Raw genomic sequence first — 22,827 nt, 5'->3', positions numbered from 1 at the left:
AAAAGTAACCAAACTAAATCCGACTGTACAGAATGACGCAAGTCTAAACTGATATTTGCACATATTGATTGATTAACTAATTGTACTTTAAAAAAAAACATGTAGAGAATGGAACTTATCACAATAAAATAAAGCACAACATTACGTTTTATCAACATGTCAAATCATTCAGTGTCTCAGTACACACCTGTGTGTGTACATTTGTGTTTGTAACAAGCACAAAGCAATTGCTCCCTCTAGTGGAGTTCAGAGACACCACCAGAAACAACCGCAGGCATGGTTGGATCAGTAGCAACTCTACGTACCAAGATGTATACAGCCTCTTTTAAAGCTATAACTCATCATGTAGTTGATGATTATGTGGGACCTGTTAAACACATGTGAAACGTCCTGGTCTCTCTCCACTGACCCCGTCACTGTCATCGCTCTCCATCATGTTTACTGTTAACGGTCCGTGAGGGGCCGACACCGAATGATGACGACAGGGTGTAGGTGCAGAGGAGGAGACGTTAAAACAGCCACATGGATTCTGATCTGACCGTTCTGACTGTGCGAGAGCTATCAGAGGTCAGAGAGGAATGGGATCTAGGAGCACATACACAGGTGGCCCAGATTTGGTCTGAGGACACATGGTTTGGTCTGTTCACACTGCTGTGGACACACCAGGTCTGAGGGTGTGAGGGAAACTTCAGATCTGCAAAATGCAACCTAACGTCTTCCGTCTTATCATAACAGAAACAGTGAAATCTTTGGTTATTAGTCAAAACAGCAGTTCTAGATCTCACTTTACAAGATGATGCAGAGACGTGCCAATCACCAGCCAGTCAAAACTGGACAAATCCCTATTAACAGAATCAGAATCAGTTTTATTGGCCAGGTGTGATGGACACACGAGGAATTTTACTCAGGTACATCAGCTCTCAATGTGCAAACATAAACCAGCAGAAGGTTGTGTAATATAACAAAATAGCAGTATTAACATCAACAAACAGTGCAAACAATGCAGAGTAAGCTGTATAAACAGACAGTAAACAATGCAGACAACAAAGGAATGTTCATTGACATGAGATAAATAGGGATAAGGGATAAAGATAGAGTACTTAAAACTAGAGACCTCTATGACTCTGTATAATCTGTACAATGTATATATACGGGTATTGCACTGAGGGTTATTGTCCAGTCATACTGTCATTGGTTAAGTGAGGTGTACAGGTCCTCCATGGAGGGCAGGTTCACACCAATGATCTTCGCCATCGCTGTCGGCGCCAGAAGTAGATGACCAGGACTGATTTGTTCCCAGTTTGATTATGTCTGACTCAAGTTCATGTTAACAATGTTGGAAAATGTAATAAAAATTTGAATACCTGTCTTAATTTGGTGGTGAAAATGGTTTCAACCAGGTAACAGACAAATAAGACCCTATGTAAACGACTCTGAATAAAGGTGCACCAACCTCTGAGTGTTTTCTTCAAATGGGAGAGGAGTCCCCCCAGTCTCTGCAGGTCAAAGTAGTCCACCTTCCCATTGTAGAAGAGCTGGGGAGGGACGTAGGCGTCTGCAGACAGAAGAGACAGCAGGGGACAATGTGACATGTTGATGCAGGACATTTTGGGGAAAACAAGGACAAAATGACAAACGAGTGACAAGAAAAGCGCAGAACAACTGGGGGGATGACAGAGCAGATATACAGTGGGGAAGAATCATTTGATCCCCTGCTGATTTTGTAGGTTTGCCCACTTACAAAGAGATGAAGGGTCTATAATTTTATTATAGGTTTATTCTAAAGGGCAGAGAGAGAATATCAACAAAAAAAACCAAAAATGCACAATAAAAATGTTATAAATTGAGTTGCACTTCAGTGAGTAAAATAAGTATTTGATCCCCCACCAACCAACAATAATTCTGGCTCCCACAGACTGGGCACGTGCTCATGTGGTGCACAGATTAGTCCTGTCAATTTAAAAAGGTGCTCCTAACACCTGTCCAACGATCTCCATCTTCCATTCAAACCTCAACACCATGGGCAAGACCAAAGAGCTGTCAAAGGACGTCAGGGACAAGATAGTAGTATGGATGGTAGTACCTTCGCCAAGTGCCTACCAAGATGGTAGTACCTTCGCCAAGTGCCTACCAAGATGGTAGTACCTTCGCCAAGTGCCTACCAAGATGGTAGTACCTTCGCCAAGTGCCTACCAAGATGGTAGTACCTTCGCCAAGTGCCTACCAAGATGGTAGTACCTTCGCCAAGTGCCTACCAAGATGGTAGTACCTTCGCCAAGTGCCTACCAAGATGGTAGTACCTTCGCCAAGTGCCTACCAAGATGGTAGTACCTTCGCCAAGTGCCTACCAAGATGGTAGTACCTTCGCCAAGTGCCTACCAAGATGGTAGTACCTTCGCCAAGTGCCTACCAAGATGGTAGTACCTTCGCCAAGTGCCTACCAAGATGGTAGTACCTTCGCCAAGTGCCTACCAAGATGGTAGTACCTTCGCCAAGTGCCTACCAAGATGGTAGTACCTTCGCCAAGTGCCTACCAAGATGGTAGTACCTTCGCCAAGTGCCTACCAAGATGGTAGTACCTTCACTGCACTACATGAAGAACCCAAGTACTACCCCATGTCATACCTTCACTGCTGATGCTGCTGGGGCTCTTTCTGTTGTCTTCATCCCAGCACGCTCTCACAGCCATGATGAGGCGATGGAGGAAACACACCATGTACTCAGGAGGACACAGGGCCGTAGGGTGCTGTTTAAACACACCATTTTATATACAGGTAGAAACATGTTAACACACTTTTGTGCACACCACACACACACACACACGTATATACAGTGAAGGAAATGCTGCCCTAGAACAAATATTTTATGTAAAAATATGTTTGTCTTAAACCAAACACAAAAGCAGGAAGACGTCAAACATCCTGCGTATGAATCTAAATCTAAAAGCCCGAGACTGCCATGCAAGGACATTCAAATGTGTTATATATATGTATAGTGCTTCTGTTCTGCATATATGAGTACCTCACATATGTACACAGTCACACTCCACCACTGCAGACTGGTTAAGTCCAAGGTGGCACCAACATGTGTTCTTACCCCTCTGTTGCTGGCATTTTCTTGGAGGAACTTCCTGAACTTATTGAGGAAAATGTAGCGAGAGGCTTCGCCCTGAAAGAGATGGAGTGAGAAGCTGATCAATCACAGCTCCATCCCCCAGGCAGTACACACACAGTAACGAAGAGGAGATGAGAGCCCGTCTTCAGTGCTGCTAGACTCTGACGAGCACTAACTAAACATCAGCAGCTCCGACAGATGAAATGATCCACACTGCAGCTCAGATCATAGGAAGAAACGCATGAGATTCTTTTATTTAACTCTGTGGCCGTAGTTTGGACAGTTAGTGCATGAGCTGAACTGAAGCCGCTGGTTCAGGTTCTTCACCTTTAAAGGGACAGAAGCCAACCAGACACGGACAACATCAAGGCACAGTGCAGGCTCTTATGTGTCCTGACACCACTTGAGCTCCACCACTGAACCAACACTGCAAGTGGCCGCCAGCTTAGTGTTTGCTTTGATGACAACATTTACTAATAAAAATACAACGATCAAGTCCTGGACCTGTTTCTGTTGTCACCCACAAATATTTCAACTGAGATGTCTGACATTAAGGAGAATTAGGAAATAAGACCTAGCTTATATTTATAGTCACGTCCAGTCAAATGTTACTTATGCAGCCCAATAACACACAACACAAATGTGCCTCAAGGGGCTTTGCAATCTGTACAGCCTACGACTCTGTCCTAAGAGCCTCGAATCCAGTAAGAAACACTCTAAAAAGATATAAAAACCCTTGAATCAGGAAAAAAAAATAGAATATGCCTGAAGACGTGCCACAGAAATAAAGTACGAGTTTCAAACTGCTAAAGAAATAAAGTACGAGTTTCAAACTGCTACAGAAATAAAGTACGAGTTTCAAGCTGCTACAGAAATAAAGTACGAGTTTCAAACTGCTACAGAAATAAAGTACGAGTTTCAAACTGCTACTTATCTCTGTGTTTAACCTGTCTCCTGTGAAACAGTCTGAAGTGTGTTTTAGTTAGAGTGTAAACACAGTTCATGGTTTTATTGATTAGAGTGGGACTGCTATTGTCGGCATGAGAGCGTCACATCATCAGATGTTGAACCACGGAGCTGGTTCATGTTGTCCAGCTGTGCTTCTATAATAACGGCCCAGTTGGAACATAGCCAGGTGGTAGTCATGAGGTCCAGAGAACGTGCGACTTCCTCCTGTACACCGCCTTCAGCACACAGGATTAAAAAAAAAAATCGCAGGTTCCCAAACATATTTCTCCTGGGAAACAAAACAGATTGTTTTTAAGAGTGTCCTCAAGGCAAACAACAAAAAAAAACAAAAACAAACCGCAATTCTGGTGAAAATTCCCAGGACCCATCAGCCATTTTTAATCACTGTTAAAAGATAAAGACATATACACTGTCAGGTGTACATACCGTTGTTTTGTCTTTGTTATTGAGCAGCAACCTCAGGATCTGCACCTGCAACTCTTCTACCACTGCCAGGAGAACCAGAGCTCAGTCAGTGTAACGCCTCACACATGACCATTACATTCATTGTCAGGCTTCAGACACTTGTGGCACAAAATATGAAACATGATAACATTTCACCCTCACCTATAGCAATTTACATTTGAAGACTCCTAAGGTCTGTTATGTAAGGACACAGATAAACAGGTGAGCATGGATGCATGTTAGTCACGCAGAAAGTAAAACTAGATGGCGTCTGACCTTCGATCCTCTTTTTGAGCCTCTGACAGCCCCTCTCGTAGGCTCGGCGCCTCAGTCGTTCATCTGCACTTTCATCTTTGGGCTCCCGTTCATCTTTACCCTGTAAGACAAACCAAAACATCCCTGAAGTTTCAGACCGTTTATGTACAGGAATCTCACCGACACCAGACGCCACCCTAAATAATGCTGTGACAGAATCAAACCCACATGTTCGCCAACTCTCTCATACTATCTGGCACAAGGGGCAGCAACAAGTCACTACATCTGTGCTAAACAGCGTCTGTTCTTAAGCCCATAGTGAATCAGAATCTGCTTTACTGGCCACGTGTGTCAGACACATGAGGAATTTGACTCTGGTAGTGATCAGTGAATGTGTGCTCACGTGTCAGCCTCAACTCCATCTCCTGCAGCCATTGCAGGTCAGGACTCCACTGCCTCTCACATAAATATCAGCACAAACAGGAAGCATTTCACAAGTTAACCCAGCTGATAACTCCACTTTACTCCTTGAGGTACAGTATGTTTGACCAACAGGGGCCCACTTCCTGCTCTGAGAGAACTGATAAACATCTGATCAATGCTGGGGTCACCTGAGAATATGAGCAGACTGGAAATAAAGCAAATGAGAGGGACCAGATGCCTCATTTATAAAACTGATCCAAATCAGGACTTTGTGTGTGAACAAAATCCAGAAAGTATCTTGATTAGATCTGTAAATCTGTACCCCCCCCTACACATAAGCATCCTTCCCCAGCATCAGTTTGAAGATGTGTGCACTTTGGTGCATATTCCACCCACAACACTGCTATGATTAACCTTAACGGTAAATGCAGAACCCTCATGAATATTAATAGACATGCCATTCCTGTGGAGAAGTAAAGCTGTGTACAAACAAAACACCCTTCGAGAGTCTGGTGGTGCAGCAGCTGTTACTGCAACAAACACAGTCCCGGCATTAAACACAGCAATCCAGTATAACCAGTAAAAGGCTCTGCTGCAGAGCATATGATGCCTGTGACCTGGTGGGTCTGTACAAGACGACACAGCTCAACACTCAACACATGTTGACTACAGTACATGGCTGTACTGTATGCAGCTGAGAGGAAGTCTGGCTTCAGTTCACTATGACACCGCCTGAGCTGAAGGTTTCTGCCATCTCCAAAATGCTTCTAGTTTCAAGTACTGGTTAGTCCCAGCCTTTCTGTGGGAAACACTGTGTTTGTGCGTGCACAGCAGTTATAAATGATGCCCTGGTGAGTTAGCTTTACCTCCTTGTCAAAGTGTGTTGGCCACCAGGTGGTCGGGATGAGCTCCTCTAGCCCCGCCTCCTTCACTCTCAGAGGAGTCTTTATGTAAAAAAACACGACTGAACGCAGAACATCAAACGTAAACTTCTGTTAAGGGAAGGACTACTGAACAGGACTGTATGCTTACACACTCACTGCTTCAAGTTTCCAGCCGGGTCTGTTTATGAACCATATGATACAACGGAGCCACTGTTCCACCTCCTTCAGTCACTAGGACTAAGACTAAAGTAACACAACAAAACATAAGGATATAGGACATTGCTGAGCAGGTACTTCCTGGACTTCTCATGACGCAGGATGGCTGTGGTCAGACGTAGATAGTGGATCTGAAACACACAGGAACAAACAGTAATCCGTATGTAGATGTAGACAAGATCAAATTCATTTAGGATGTAAACTAACGCAGTCTGAATCCAGGCTGTTCAGACCAAATGTGCTATGCAGGGAGAGAACGCGCTGAACACTGACATCTGGATTTTACATAATTGTTTCTCAAAAATCTATATTTAATACATTAGAATAAACATTTGGTTTACTTTCAAAGGATGTTTTTAAGTATATTTCATTTTATTTATTTACTTCCAGCAATAGTGACATATAACAATAAATAGCAATAAAAGCAATCAATCCAAACAAGGTATAGTCCCTTACATTAACAACATAAATCAATCAATTGCTCAAAACGGAGTGGGAACAAGTCAGACTTATTTAAACCCACCCTGGTCTGTTACAATGAAAACAGGAGAACATAGTGGCTGTTTCCTTAATTATTAACATTGACTTCCACATATACACATGTATATATGAAAAGAAAAAGAAAAAAAACAAACAATATAACTTAGATACACACCATATATTACCACAGGTGACAACGGTAATCAGGACACCTACCAGGTAAAATAAGACAGCCTATAAATACTGGACATCATCAGATGATTAAGCCCCGTCGTCCGTGTACTGTGACAACACCTTCTGTTTATAAAATGCTTTAAATTGTTTGTGTTCAAGCCCCAAACTATTCCATAGTTTAACCCCACATACAGACACACACAAACTCCTCCTAGTGGTTCTGACCATTGGTATTGAAAAGTTCCCATAGCCCCTCAAACTATACAACTGCTCTCGCTGCGTGAATAACTTTTGTATGTTAGCAGGTAATAGGTTGTGAAATGCTTTAAATACAAGTTGTGCCGTGTTGATTTTAACAAGGTCCTGTATTTTTAATAACTGATTTGAGAAAAAGTGGATTTGTGTGTTCAAAATATTCAGCCTTGTGTATGATACGCATTGCCCTTTTTTGTACGACAACGAGTGACTGTATTGAATTATTGTAATTAGTAGGGTAGAATCCAGAACTTCTATTATTCTTTTACCACAAACAAAGAGGAAAAATACCAAGCAACTAAAAACTAAAGCACTGTCACCCTGGAGCAGACCGCTCCGTTATTCAGGACTTTCCTGTCATGTGTCACGGTGTGTAGGGCACAGGTCCAGGATCATAACTGTCCTGTGGCTGGTCTGTGTAGTGTTTAAGTGTTACGGGCCCCAGAGATCAGATCCTGGATCTCAGTCCTACCTGGAAGCCCAGGTCGGGGATGATGGGAGAGAAGCGATAAGCCCTCAGCAAGGACATCATGAGCTGCTTCAGACACTCGTTCACTTCGTGGTCCTACAAAGACAGACAGACACTGACAGAAGTGAAGAGGCAACGACACTCGGACACCGACGTGATTCGAAGCATCACGGTGGTATAGTTGTTCCTATTTTGGCCATTGTCAGTTGTAAAACAAGAGACACTGACTAAATCATTGATCATTAGGAATGAAGGAATTTTTATATGAATTGATATGAACTCATGTACAATTACCATGTCACAGAATTTTGACCCCTTTGAATAATTTTGATGAATCAGGTCAAGGGTTGCAACGGTATGAGATTTTCAAGGTATGATAACCATCTCAGAAAACATCCCGCTTTCACAGTATTACATAATGACTATTATTATCAGCTACAACAACCCTGAGAAGGATGGAACAAGGGCCATGTTCTATGGACTGAGCTGGACCGTAGCACTAGACTGACCCTAAAGAATAAACAGAACAATAAAGATGATTAAAAACATCATATAACTATAACATGTCACATAACTAAAGCATGTTAATTTGCACGTTAGCACCAGTAGTAGAGGAAGTATTCATTTACTTAAAAGTACTACTGTCGCACTGTAAAAGTGGCCTTCTGTTACAAATAAAGTTAAAATAAGTATTAACAAAATGTACTTAAAGCATTAGAAGTAGGAGCAGGCTACTCAATGCAGAAAAATGTATCCTGTACTTTTATACTATTACATCATCACATTACCAGCCTGTCGCTCATGCACTGATGTAAAGCACGACGGCTGCGGCTGGTTGAGCTGCAGCTATGCTGAACTAGTTTGGATCCAAGTGCAGCTACTGATTAAATCCATTTCTCCATTAAATCGACTGACCGGTTTGTAAAATGTCTGACAACAGTGAGAAGTGTTGTCACAATGCTCTCAACAATTATCAAAATAGTTGTTAATTTATTGTAGGTGCACCAGAGTGTCTGTACCTTCACTTGCACACTCATTTATGTGAGTCTGGAAAGTCTGTGTGTGTTTGGGTCAGATCAGTGCAAGCCCTTTTGTAAGTCAGAGATTAGTGAACAAACACACAATGTGGAAAAGTATTTCGATAGCCCATTCTATTGTTCGGGTTCAAGTGTTAAACAGGACACGCACTTCGACCTGCACGGAGAGAGGGTGTTCTCAAATGTATTGTTTCTGAGATATCCAAACTAATCCTGCACTGCTGATTTAAATTTCTTTTTTTGCTGGATGAGTTTGTTGATACCAGCCTCATCCTCTTTGCCATTTGTCTGCTGCAGGTGTGCGTGTGGCGCCCGTTGCAGAGTCTGACAGGCACTTTGGGAAGAAAGGTGCACATGCATTGTGCTTTTTCTTCAATACTGGTAATAAGCAAATGTGCATGGTATGATAACCGTTGGTTTTCCTACCATAGCATACCGTGAAACCGGTGTACCGCTGCAACCCTCATTGTGTGTATAAAAGGCCAGTGTGTGTGTTTACCTCCATCAGTAGCCAGAAGAGATCCAGAAGTTGTTGTATGAGCGGATGTTCATCGACTGACCCTCCTCCCTCCAGAATCCCCAATAAGAAGTTCATCAGCACATCTTCCACCAGGTAAACTTTGCACTGAAAGCACACACACAGGAACAACCCTGTCACAACCCTGTCACACACCCATCAGTCAGGCTGGGTTAAGGAAACTGAAACATCTGAAATGTGAAGCTCGGTGCCCCTGCTGCATCTCACATGTCTGCTTCACCAAAACATCCAGGGACTCTGGGCTGAACGTGTCAGTGCTTTCAGGATGCACCAGGGTCTTTTTAACACCCCAGCAGATGGAGCCAAACTAAAGTGACCCTACACTACATAGAACTGCACATTCAGGTCAAAATGAGACCCACAGTCTGCCCAGTAGCACAAAGACATCAGCAGCATCCTCACATAAACACAAGCTTGTGTACTGGGATGTGGCTTGAACACAAGTGCTGGCCCTTCTGTCTTCGTCCTTCTGAGTGGTTTGTGTTTCTGCGTGACCTGTCTGACAGGGGATGGTCATTTCTCTGCACAAACAACATTATGGTGCAACACTCCTCCTACCACAGCTGATGCGATTAGTCAAGACGGCTCACTGCCTCTGATGTGATTATTTGCTGCTTCTGTGCGTTTTATACATGTGGAAGCTGAATATCTTTGAACTGCTGGTCCAACAAAAACAAGACCACTGATGTCATTATCTTGGCTTCTGCAGTGTTCCTGATTCTTCACAGTGTTTTTGACATTTGGCCCAGATAGATCTCAGAACAGATTCAGATTTATTGCCGTTTCCCTACCTACTGTGTGTACCTGCCCAGAGCAGTACACATCGTTCTTCATTGCATGAGATTAATGTGTTGTGTCCACAACCCCCAGTAAATCAGTCAGTGAAAGGATCATGCACAGTTAGTCACTACACATCTGTGGCCACAGTCAAGCATCAATTACAGGAATAAAAGCAGTTGTTTCACCATGAGTGGAGCGAAGTGGTTGAAGATGTGAGCCAGAGTGATGAGCACTGTGGGTTCTCCTTGAAGCCTCCACACTGCACAGTCTTTCTCCAGCAGCCGCTCCTCCTGCAGCATCGACACAAAGACGGCCTCAAACACACAGCAGATGCAGACAAAGGCGTGTCTCAAACTTATAGAATTATATTTGAAAAGAGACAGAGAAAGTGCTGATTACAAATATTAGGACAAACTGACAAACAGGCTGCCTGATATTCTCTGCAAACAACAAACAAGGGGTGAGTCTGAAACTGCCTATTACATAGTAGGTTTAAGTGTGTGCATGAAGCAAGCAGTACATCTGAGTGCTTCTTATGGCACACACGCCTGCTCCTACCTGGGCGTCGATGACTGTAGAAAGGACGTTCTTGATGTAGCCCAGCAGTTTGTGAGCCTTCATCAGGTCGGTGGTGGGGGGGTCCTGGAGGGGCAGGTAGCCCTCCACTGGATACGTGAACCACACTCAGGTTAAAGTCAAACACTGCTTATCAAACAAGAAATGTCAGACTCCACTGTGTATCTGCTTCACGTTACACACAGCTACATGTCCTGTTTCAAAGACAGTGTTTCTGGATCTGTAGTGGCTCCGGAGCGTTTCCTGAAAACAGTTTACTCACATCTTCAACATTATTCTGTCACTGATGTGCACTGGCTGCAAGTGTTTATTCTGCTCCTGTTGATAAAAATCACCCATTTACCAGCAGAGTGACTTTTTTCCAGAGACAGAGACATTTCATTTCACCAAAACACCAACAGGCCATTCTGTGTTGCCTCACTTGAACCAAGCTCCACCAAAGTACCACAAAGAGGTATAGTTTCAACATCAGGGAACCGTCGGTTGCCCCGGTTGTTAAAAGGATGCAGCCAGTGATTTTCTCTGTTCTTGTTATTTTCCACAAATCCCACACAGGCACTAAAACACCCCAGTGAGCCACGCCACTGCACTGAGTGACATGTTTCTTCCTGGAGCTAGTGGAGCAGTGTAAACAGGGCAAAGATCAGTGACTCCCCCTTTCCTCAGACTCCATACAAAGGGACAGCTGCTCTCAGCCTGTGGAGCTGTTTGTTGAAAACAGACGGGCCTCATGTTTCCTGACACAAACAGAGGTAATCATCAAGCTTTCTTTAAAAGGATATCTGAGGGGTCTGCTGCCAAAGTTGAAAGCCACTGACTCCTTAAAAGAGAGGCTGATGGCAGGGAAGTAAGCTATGCCTGGACCCATCTTAATGTTAGTGAAGGCTGTGCCCAGAGACTGGCCGTTCCTGAGGATGTGAACACACACACACTCAGTAGAGCAGCTGCAGCAGATTACCATCAGAGCTCTGCAGCAGAGCTGAGTTACTCACAGACAGAAGGTGATGGCTCCCTCATCCAGGTCTATCAGACAGCTGACGATGTCTCCAGCAGCCCATGACTGAGGAGGAAGGGCAGAGTTAAAATCAGTGTTCTTGTTAAAGCTGCACAATCACAACAAGACATTTATGGAAATCTGTGTCACTGTTCACCTTTCCATAGTTAGTGGTAGTCACATTCCACTTTCTCACTCGGTTTCCATCGTACGCGTAAGAGTCAGGAGTGTCACCCACACCCTCCTGAGCAGGCCACACACACACACAAAGACACCCTCCTGAGCAGGCCACACACACACAAAGAGTTACAGTCAAGTAGTCAGATTTTATTCATACGATCTGTGCAACATACGACACCCTCTGTCTTTAGACCCTGAAGTCAGATCAAGAAACACTCTCAAAAAACCTTTAGTGGAAAAAAATGGAAGAAAGTTCAAGAAGAACAACGGAGGAGGGGTGTCTCTCTCAGGTCTGACAGACAGGAAGTAGATGTGTGTACGGAGCAGAGAGACAGTAGAATGACATCATAGATTAGAAACATAGATGTGATGCGCACTCAGACTCTGTTTCACTGATAATTCTTTAGGGATGCACCTATAGCAGTACAGGTATCGGGTTTGATACCACCCCCTAGTACTGTACTTGCCACTCGTAAAAGTTGTCTGACACTACATGCTGATACCACTTAAGGTTAGCATTACATTAACCTCACTCCGGTTGAGCTGAGACACTGTAAGATAAGGGACGCCGACTAAAGTAAAGCCGACTGTGAGATGATTCTCTGCTCTGTCTCGGTGACAGGGAGGGAGGGGCGCCCACCAACACACAAACAGCGTGTCTGTAAGCACACACGCAGCGGACAAGATGATGACGTAGTCAGTATTTTACTGTGACAACGCTCGATATGTGCAACAAGATTGAACTATGAGAGGATATTCACTAAAGTTTGTTCTAACACCTGAGACTAATGTTGTAGTTGCAGTAGATGTAACTGCTGTTCGTCTGTGTGCGTGTGCACAAGCACCTCCTGGTTGAAGCGACAGTTGAGAGTACACCACCCGATCTGCATCAGACCCTGGGAGGAGATCAGCACCTCATACGCCCATTTCCCTGCAGACAGAAACAGAGTACAATAAGAAAACCTCTAAACATTAAGACTGAAGTGGTTTTAAGAGGAAATTCCACTAAGCTGACTGGTTTAGATTCATTCCCACATTTTAACTGGTGGTATCTGTGGTTTTCAGCAGAGTTTCCAACAGGACAGGCCTGAGATCAGCTTTCACCAGGCTTGTTCTGGATGTTGTGTAACACTACTGGGTCTAATGTACAATACAGTCAGACTATTTCATATGGCCGCAGCAGTATTTGACATGCTGTGTTTGAAGTGTATTCTGAGGAACAGACTGAGCTGTGATATAAAACTGAACTGTCAGCTCATGTGTACGGTATGAGAATAAACATCACAGCTTCTGTTTGTGCACAAAGGCCAGTTAAAATGTGTAGCGCGAGTAAAAACAACCCAGAAGATTACTAAATACACACAGTGTCTGCAGCTTAACAGACCTCTGTCGCAGCCATCTGGAGCCACCGAACATCAGCATAACACCAAGGAACTATCCTATTTGTGGCTTTATTTTCATCCTAAACACCAGTATGTGCACCGCTGAACTAGTCGGTGTTTATTCTGTGTGATATTAGCTGAGCTACTCCACAACATGAGACAGTAGTCTGCATCATAGACCAGTGTGGTCTTACAACAGCTCCGCTCCATCTTCTCCAAGCCCATCATGACACAGAATGCTAAAGTCGCTGGAGAAAGACAAAAACCACCGAATGCTGGTACCATTACTGGCACATGTTATTTTAATTATTATTTTTTGAGTGAGTGTTTGTACGCTCTAGTGAAACAAAGTGGGCGACACAGATCAGAGGTCCTCAGCTTGTCTCAGACTGTTTACCTTTATAAACACATGTGGTGGCTCTAATGGAGCTGAAGTTACTGTGGCCGATGACCTGAAATCAGAGAAGTTCAAATCACAGACAGGAGAGGGGACATCTGTTACTGCACGGTCTACAAAAGCTTTAATAAACTGCTGTACAACATCACAAGCAGGGTTTGAAATTAACACCCACCAGGTGCCAAATGCAGTAAATCTCAGAAAACGTCCTGCCACAAGGGCGGGTAAATGTTTGTAGCGAAATAGTTATGTAACAAAACAACAGCTGATCCTCAGTCTCTATTACGGGTGCCTTGATCCTGTCTGTCAGAGGTCGAGACGCACACACAGTCTTCTGTGAAAACCCGCCCCTACTCTGCCCTGATTGGCTTTCTGAGTAAAGTCTAAAAATGTGCTTTAGTCCGTGGGTACACACGTAAAGCACAATTGATATGTGCACTGTAAAATGGACAGTGTAGTCAGCTGGACTGATGAAAATAGAAGCGTATCAGTTACACACACGTCTCAGCAACACATCCAAGACGTTTGTGTTTTTTACTGTGACAATTATTGTCCAATTTTGCTGAACCAGTCATCTGACCAACACCACAGCCATTAAGAGGCAGAGTAGTGGCAAGTCCCTGCAGAACACGGGCGCATGCATTTGCCGCTCTGACAGACGGGAGACCAGACTTCATGGACATGCGAAGAAGCGGGTGACTGCGGTGGAGTGTGAGGAGTCTCAGGACTCAGGAGAAGCTTCAGGCTGGTTGAAACGATGAAGCATCCAGTGGGTTTACACTTAATAGCGCAGAGTCTGAGTTGTATTGTGGCTTTTAAATTTGATTTTAAAAAATGAATAATTGCTGATTGATACAATAAAATAGTTTTGCTCAGGCTCCGTACATTTGTATTCAACATAACACCTTATTATCTCAATGAAATCCTGAAGCTAATGTGTACATGATGCTTTTTTTTTTCAGCCATTTACTATTTTGGCCCGTTAAAAATACATTTGGCTGGTGGACTTTGTCATCTAAAAGCCGCCTTGGCCGGTGAGTCAAAAAGTTAATTTCAGACCCCGATCACAACTGCTGGGATTCCAGATTGAAATGATGAATGTGTAGCAGGTCGTCCTACCCCTAACAGGTCATCGTCCACAAACAGAAGTCCTTCGAAGCCGCTGGTGTGATCCAGGACGACGGGCTGAGGGCCCAGACGCCCTTCAACAAGCTGATCTGCACATACAGAGAGATTCAAGCTCCGTTTAGTAATAGTACTACTCAAAGCTGATCACAATCCATCTAAGTGATGAAACATTTCATCAAATGCTGATGTAGTAGTTGACATGAATAACCTGTACTGATTGTGATCATACAAAATGCACAATATGGCGAGCAACCAGAGGTCGTTCTGTGCAACAGGTGAGCAAACTGAAAAGCTGAAAGCCTGCAGGAAGATTCATGAAGACCAAAATGTTCCACAGCAACAGAAAATAAAAACATCTGGTGTGTTTCCACTGTGGCAGATTGGTGTAGCTGCAGTCTGTGAAGAGCCTACAAACTGGCAGCAACACCTGCACCAGACAGAAGCTCTATTTGGACAGAAGAAGGAAACAGACTCTGTGGCACACCATGTTTACCTCTGCTGTCCTCGCTGGGTTCTCCTTCTGACAGCAGTCTCTCCAGATGAGCACCAAGATCCTGGAAACCAAGAGGCTTCCTGCACCAAAACAACAGATACGTGTGTGTGTGAGTAGGAGCAGAAAAACCAGAGTTCATCAGTTCATCCCTGAGTCCAAGTGGATGTTGTGCCAAATTTCTTCATGGCGTTCACCCACGGCTGTCGTCGGCACAGGCACAAAAACTGTAAAAGCACTGCAACATCGTTTACAACTCCAACTGTCAACTAGTCAAGTGACAGTCTTGACAATCAATAATGCTGATTATTTCCTCAATCAATTAACACTGGCATATATGACAAAGGAAAGGCTTCACACTGGAGACGCTTGAAGCACAGTCTGGTTGACATTGTACTTAAACACCGACTTATCAATTAACATAACAGTCACTGAAAAACTTTCATCCAATCAAACAATCAACTAATGGTTGTTATTGTTGTTGTTTGAGCTTTTATTTGTCTTTTTGTTTTATTGTCCTTTTGTTCTATTGTTGTGCTAATTTGTTTTGTTGTCGTTGTAATTTGCTGTTTAATCGTTGTCATCTTGTTTACAAAGTCCCCCGTGACCCTCTGAATGCACGTGCAGTCCACTGCTGGCCTGAGAGCCACCAGTCGAGAAGCACTGCATCACACTCAACCCCTCATGTCTCACGCTGACTGTTTGATGTTAGGATAACAAATATCCTCCGAGTCCCTGTTGCTCTGGTCCACTGGCAGGTTTCCTGTGCACCAGAAGAGGAGCAGGACTTCTTTTTAAACCTGAAGTGTGTTGTGTGGCCCACGGCGCTTTCAGACCTCGTCATCACGTGAAACTCAACCCGAGTTCCCTCCTAACCCTCCCAACATGTCACAGACGCCCTGCTGCTCATCTGCAGGGCAGAAATAAACACAGGCTTCACTGAAGGGTCTGTGTGTCTATGTTTAGAGGTGTGCAGGGTAAGATGAAGCTGCCTACAGGGGCCAAAAACACTAGTCCAACTCAGGGTACAGCACACACACACATACAACTCCCTGTGTGTCTTGGAGGCTGCAGTTTGTGCTGTCGTTCATCTGTACTATGATATAGTGAGAGCTCTTTCTGGTATTTCGCCTCACTGATGTAAATGCGGTTTGACAAAATACCACAAACCCCTCCGGGCTTCAAACTGTGAGTGCTCAGTCACATTTTGCCAACAAATTTGTTTTCATATGCAACTGACTTTTCTCAAAAGTGAGCGCAAAGAGTGCAACTGCAAAATGAGCAGGTGTTAAGGAGCAAGGACACCCTCACATTCTGCTTGAAGCCTCGCTCCCAGCATGCGTATAGATACAACAGTGGAACAAAGGAGCGACGAGTAGCAGACAGGTGTGTCTGTGACCTGTGACTGTGACCTGTGACTATAGAATGTGTGACACTTAGGGGCGGGTTCACAGGCGACACTGACCACTGCTCCAAGAAGCATGGACAGAGCCAGAGCCAACAGCCGTCAGAAGCTGCTGTCACATTTTACTTTTCTCCACTGGGGAGGCAGGGAGTCTGGTGGAGCTCTGACAGTCACTGCAGGCAGGTTTATGTCCCTGTGAGAAACTGGGGACACCTGTGCCCTGTAGGGTTTACCTTAAATCTCTCTGAGGTCTGGTGATATCAACAAACAATTTGAAAATGTCACCTCGGACTCTGAGAAATTTATAAAGAAAAAAACAGTTTTCAAATACATTTCTGGTGTGCTACACACTGAGAAATGAAACAAGAGGTTGATAGACTGAGCGATAATAAGAACATGAGACGCTGCAGCTGAGAGAGAACAGGAGATAACCAACCTGAGAGAGGCCACTGCAGGTCCCTGTTTGGTTGAAGGAAACACATGATGCAGGTAGTCACTCAGCAGCTTCTCATTCACGATACCTGAGGGGAACAGACCCAGTTATCAGCTCGAACCATCAACTGTCCAGACAAACAGCACATACAATGGCTCTCACATTTCCTGAGGAAGAAACCTGCCCCCCAGTACAGTGGTGTGGCTCACTGGGGGGGGGGTTTAATAGCTGATGGACAACAGTGGAGGTCTACGGCACTGTATGCTAGACCAGGGTCTGGACTCACACACATTACGATGAGGACACCACATTCACTGGTGCTGTCGGTCTCTGGACGGGGTTGGGGGGAATAACAACAGAAAATCCCCAGCCCTATGCTTTCAGCATGCTCAGACTTGCTGACCATATTTCTTCAGACTCCTCGCATGTCTTAAGTGAAGAACACCGAGGTCTGTCCCCTGACAGGCGATTTCACGTCCCACAGTACAGATGTAACATTCTGTGCTGTTGCTTAACCAGCATGGTGCTACGCGAGCTCTGAATTGAGAGGACATGTTGTGTTACATATATTTGGTATAACAAGTATCTGTTTTGTGTAATTGTCGTGTTATGTATGTCACAGGTGTTGTAAACTAGGTGCGTTAAAGTACACGTATTTGTACCGAACTGTTTCGGTACAGGACTTTAGGTTCTGTTTTGTGTGCAGAACATTTTTTCAAATCCCCGTTCCCAAACAAACATTAAGTGACGGATCAGAGCACAGTATACTTTGCTTAGCCAAGCCTCTGGCTAGTGAACGTCATTGCCCAAGCTAAAAGACCCTCCCTCATCATTAAGGCCTGCTGTTAGGGAACTCTTCAGCTTCCCTGTGAAATACAACGACAGACACAGGGATAAGACTCCTTATTTTTGTTTACGGTGCTCCGGTCCACCACTTAACCTGTTTGTTCAGTGGTGATTGGGTATGTTTTAGGCAGCATGTCACACTTGCTAATTCATCTGAAACAGCACCACATAAACATGACTATCGCTGCTCACTTAACTTTTATTTTTATGGGTTTCATTTCAAATTTTATTTAAAAAATGACGCTGTATTTGTTTCCCTCACTGTACCAAAAATGACTGACTTTAAAACAGAGATATGTACTGAAACGTGATTTTTGGGTGCCAATACACCCCTAGCTGTAACTTGTATATTTGAATGCAAAATCTATTTCAATGTGAAAGCTGATAATAAAGGTTAATGGTACTGAATGATGGGGTCATACCTGTAGCTCTGGGTTTGTCTGTGTCTGAGGACAGTCGGTAGTTGTGGCGGTTCAGAGCAGTGCCTCCTCCTTTGGAGCTCATACTGTCTGCCTGGAGTCACCTGGACTGCTGCAGCACAACACAGTTATTATGAATGATTCATTCCTATATGGCTCTACAAACCATAGCCTGTGGTTTATAGCGCTCTCCAGACCTAAGGGCCGTTCTCCCCTGTAGGACAGTGCTTCAGTCTGGGGCGCCCGCTTCTCGTGAACTGCTCCAAAAAACACATTTATTCACCTTGAAATATTATTAATCATTTAGTAGTAGAGATAAATATGGTTTTACAAGTGAGCACATGTTCTAGTAGTCCACAAGAGAAAAGTAAAAAGTGACTGACATGGTTTTTTTCGTTGTTTTTCAGAGTCCCGGGTGTTTCTGAGACCTGAGGTCACAGCCAGAACACAAACTCATCCACATCAGGCTGCTGCGTGTCCACAACACACACTGCACCGCCGCCTCCAACCTAAACCCAAACTCGTTTCTTCTGTCCCCTACATCTCAACCATCTTCCCCAATCAATACGTAACCAAGCTACATAGTTAACCAACTTAAATCACCCTCACACTTGTCTGGTGACACTTTGTGAGGACGCAACCCCTGGTTTTGGAACCACTGGCTAAACCGTGTACTTTAAGTACATGAAGCTGCATGCTTTAACTGCCTGAAGTTCATAATACTTGTATACTTTTACTGCTGATACATTAATTTAAAAACCCCTCAGGTATTCGTAGTACATTAACTAAACACAGCTGTTACAATGCTAGCTCACTACGGTTAGTCACTGTACCCACCACAGAACAGCTGTGATTACAAAGTAAACTTTATCTGGGTAGAGGTGAGCTGAATTAAACTCCCAGTATGTGATCAGGACCAGTACCATCAGGATCAGTTTATAACTCGGGTCTGTTCCCTGACACCTCCGTGTTAGCCCTGCAGCTAACGGCGCACTGACAACAATGTTCTCACCAGCTAAGCAGCAGCTAACGTTAGCAGCTAGCCACGAGCTGACACATACCGCTTCCTGCAGCTGAACCGAGCCTCTCTACTGCTGAAACCCTTGAATCGTTGTAATATTCAGGCTGACGAAGACAGAATGCGCTGTGCAGGTTGCCGTCGACAATCAAAAGCTAATTTGTACCACAACAGAAACAGCGACTGTCAACGACTGGTTCGCTACGGATCGGCAGCTGGGACAAATGAGACTCAGAGGCAAAACGCGAAAACAAAATGTATCGGAGCGTAAAGTTAATGGAAACAAATTTTAGGGCCTGATTCTCCGTCTTTTATCATGCATAATATATCTGAAAAGCAATAGATATATAGTTAAAAGCAGCATAAAACACAGCTCCACCTTTTTGTGAGCGGCTTATTCTATTTGTGAAAACAAGACACTTTTCGCCCTGCAAACGATCTCACATTAGACCACTTCTAGCTGAAAACGCATTGGCTTGATAAACCTGGACTTGCATAGTAGACATCAGAGAGTGTTATCAGCTCAAATATGCGAAACCTGAAGCCTAGTCTATTTGTGGCCTTACAGTGAGAGCAGAGTCCTGCCGCCACCGGCCTTTAGTGGCAGTGTCCAGGGCAGAGCCACTGTTCTTAGTAACCAGATAGGGGAGAAGTACTCAGGTCCTTGACTTAAGTAAGTGGAGTAACGCCACAGTATAAAAATACTGTCACAAATAAAAGTCCTGCATTGAAAATGTTATTGAAATAAAAGCACTAAAGTATTAGCATCCATGTCTACTGAAGTACCATCAGTACCAGTACTTGTCCAGCAGAACGGCTCGTGTCCCAGTAATGTCTCTGATACTGGATCATAGTGACTAATTACTGTGTCCATCACTTTAATGCTGCAGCTGGTAAAGGTGGAGCTGATGGTAACTACCTTATGTACTTATACTGGGAAGTACTTTACATCCTGCTGGGTAGCTGGTGAATTTCCTACTGGGATCAATAGAGTCTGATGGTTCTACTGGGTTTGGTTTGATTCAGGAGCAGGGCACTGAAATACTCGGGTACAGTACACATACCTCAGTACAGATACTGTACTTCAGAGCCTGAGTAAATGTTCAGACTGGACATGTGAAGTTCTCCTCCCTGCCAGTTGGGGGCGTCCTCCACCTACAAACTGCTCACTGGTTGTGTTTCTCTGGTGAACACAGGCTAAATAGGTGTCGGTTGCAGGAGGCAGAGCGAGTTCTCTCCTAAATGGAATCCTATGGTTCGATTCCCAGCTTCTCCATTTCCATGTGTCAAGACACTGAATCTCCAGTTGCTCCCAGTGATGTCACCGGTGTGTGAATGGGTAAATAGTGTGAAAGTGTGTTGCAGTGTGTAGAAAGGCTCTCTACAAGTATCAGACCATTTACACACACTGTTCATGTCAGTAAGAAAACAAGTGCAGCGATCGAGCACTCTCTGCAGCGCCACTCTGCAGTCTTTAAAAAGCCAACAAACACTCACTGGTTGTAGTCATTCACTTGTTAGATTGTATGTTTTATCAGTTTGCAGATTGATTGCTGATGAACATTGCTGTTGGCTGCGACCCTAACACATGACAGACCTGGCTGTGATACCTCTGCCTCTCTCACTTCACTGAATCACTTCATTGATTAGTTTCAGTAGGGAGCTGTGCTGATAACTGGAGAACAAGCTGAAGCATGTGGGAAATCAATGTAGCTTTGGCTGCGTGCGTGTGGAGTCGATGACTGAAGGGACATTAACGCTTCAACCCAGCACAACAAAGATGCAACAAAGAGAGGAAAAGCCGCCGTAGCTCAGAGTTACAGGAGAGCAGGGACTTTCACAGCCAGGAGCTGATGCGCCAAACAGGCTGAAAGCAATTTAAAGGGTGTGAATGTGATCATGTGTGTTATTTCCCACAAACCCTTTCCAGATACCAGCAGCCCCAGTGAATGTGGTGTCCTCACTGTAACGTGTGGGAGTCCAGACCCTGGTTCAGCTTATCGCTCTGTGCCATAGACCTCCACTGACCTACACTGTCTGTGGACCTGTGGCCTACAAGCTTTAGAAAGTGCCAGGCCCTGCGCTTACACCTTATCTAGTGAAGGAGTGAGGTCAAGGTGGCAGGAAGAAGAGCCCTATGGTGCTGTTTCTAATTTAATAGCCAAAGTGTTATAATTATCTGTGGTGTAGAACTCAAAGGCACAAACCCAACATTTCTTGAAGTTCATCTTCAAAGTTCTAAAGAAACATGCTGTGTTGGAAAAACTGTGGCACTACATCCAGTCAGCAGCAGAGCCTGGCACACTGCTGGGAAAGACCAGCGGAGTGGACGCGGTGCTCAAGTGGATGCAAACTCAGGAAAACACATTCATCGGTCTATTCATCAAGACTGCAGTGTCAGCCAAATCATGTGACATACACGCTGTCACACAGTGTAGCGCTGCACTTGATCCCAAATTCAAAACTCTGGGGGCTGTGCACATCTGTTCAATGCTTCTACTGAAAATGCAAAGTGCAACTTAGAGAGACAAAGAAGAGGCCTGTGAAGTGACACTTTGTGTTGGTGGCTGCATGAACAAGGGTCTGACCGAGTCACTTCTGCAGGTCACACTCAGATGGTTTTTCTCCTTGAATCATAGGGGCGTGATCACACACTCCGTTTACAAAAACAATACAATATTTTAACACTTTTTTTCACTAATCTTCAAAGAGGAAATATGACTTTTATTCGACTAAAAGTCACAAAATGCAAAACAGTGCAGGTGCATTTTGAAAAGTTTTAATTAACCACCTTGTAACGAATGCCCCTTCAGTTCTACTTCCTGAGTGTGAATTATCAGTCAAAGACAACATGGAGCATTGTCAAAGGTTTGGTCGCAGACTCGGCCGACTGGCTTCTCTCCTGTAGGAGTTCACAAGTCTCTTCAGACCTTAGAACTGTGCACAAACTGTGCACGAGCTTCTAACTTCTGACTCAACTGTGTGTGGTCAACTGCAGCAAATCACAGCTGATCAGTGCTCAAAGAGCCAATCAATCATCCTCAGCTACAGGAAAGCCTGTGTGCATATAATTATATGTCAGTCCATGTGAGGCCCAGTTTGACTTTTTGACCATCACTGTGAGGACATGTTGCCCGGTCCTCTGACCTTCAAACGGTTGTTTGAGTTTCAGGTTAGAACCAGGGCTGCGGTTAGACATTTAGCTGTGATGTTAAGATTGGAGTTAGGAGATGTGATATGTCACTGAGTCCTCACAAAGATAGCTGTACAAATGTATGTGTGTGTGTGTCTGCTTCATTACATCAGTGACTTTGGTGAACACAATCAGGATTCAGAGCTGAACATGAATCACAAACAGTCCCTCACGTACAAACACACAACAGGATTATAAGTGTGTGTGCCGACCTGAAAATGGATTTAAACGAACTGTCAATACGTCATTTTAAGGTGAAACAAGAAGATGAGGCTCATCAGACAACACCCATTTGGTTCTTCCCCCCCACCCGGATGTACGGGAGGAG

The 22,827-nt window shown here is 44.2% G+C and overlaps 1 protein-coding gene across 1 annotated transcript in view; it reads right to left on the bottom strand.

Moving 5' to 3' along the window:
• The window catches only part of rnf123 (ring finger protein 123), a 41,605-nt gene extending 22,054 nt beyond the window's left edge, over positions 1–19,551 (bottom strand). Inside the window, exons 1-21 of the mRNA XM_020612174.1 lie at positions 19,350–19,551; positions 18,292–18,400; positions 17,027–17,111; positions 15,189–15,268; positions 14,687–14,784; positions 13,568–13,622; positions 12,634–12,719; positions 11,766–11,852; positions 11,607–11,674; positions 11,397–11,522; positions 10,597–10,711; positions 10,224–10,328; positions 9,220–9,345; positions 7,687–7,779; positions 6,363–6,436; positions 6,072–6,189; positions 4,804–4,903; positions 4,510–4,571; positions 3,097–3,168; positions 2,626–2,746; positions 1,454–1,555 (exon numbers count right to left, since the gene is read on the bottom strand). Coding sequence (XP_020467830.1) covers positions 1,454–1,555; positions 2,626–2,746; positions 3,097–3,168; positions 4,510–4,571; positions 4,804–4,903; positions 6,072–6,189; positions 6,363–6,436; positions 7,687–7,779; positions 9,220–9,345; positions 10,224–10,328; positions 10,597–10,711; positions 11,397–11,522; positions 11,607–11,674; positions 11,766–11,852; positions 12,634–12,719; positions 13,568–13,622; positions 14,687–14,784; positions 15,189–15,268; positions 17,027–17,111; positions 18,292–18,373 — 1,855 coding nt within the window. The 5' untranslated portion in view covers positions 18,374–18,400; positions 19,350–19,551. The remainder of the gene's footprint in view (positions 1–1,453; positions 1,556–2,625; positions 2,747–3,096; positions 3,169–4,509; positions 4,572–4,803; positions 4,904–6,071; positions 6,190–6,362; positions 6,437–7,686; positions 7,780–9,219; positions 9,346–10,223; positions 10,329–10,596; positions 10,712–11,396; positions 11,523–11,606; positions 11,675–11,765; positions 11,853–12,633; positions 12,720–13,567; positions 13,623–14,686; positions 14,785–15,188; positions 15,269–17,026; positions 17,112–18,291; positions 18,401–19,349) is intronic.
• Between the last annotated feature and the right edge of the window lie 3,276 nt (positions 19,552–22,827).

This window comes from Monopterus albus, unplaced genomic scaffold (genome assembly GCF_001952655.1).
Source record: "Monopterus albus unplaced genomic scaffold, M_albus_1.0 scaffold121.1, whole genome shotgun sequence".
NCBI classification, from domain to species: domain Eukaryota; kingdom Metazoa; phylum Chordata; class Actinopteri; order Synbranchiformes; family Synbranchidae; genus Monopterus; species Monopterus albus.
This window is presented reverse-complemented; position numbering and strand designations above follow the sequence as displayed.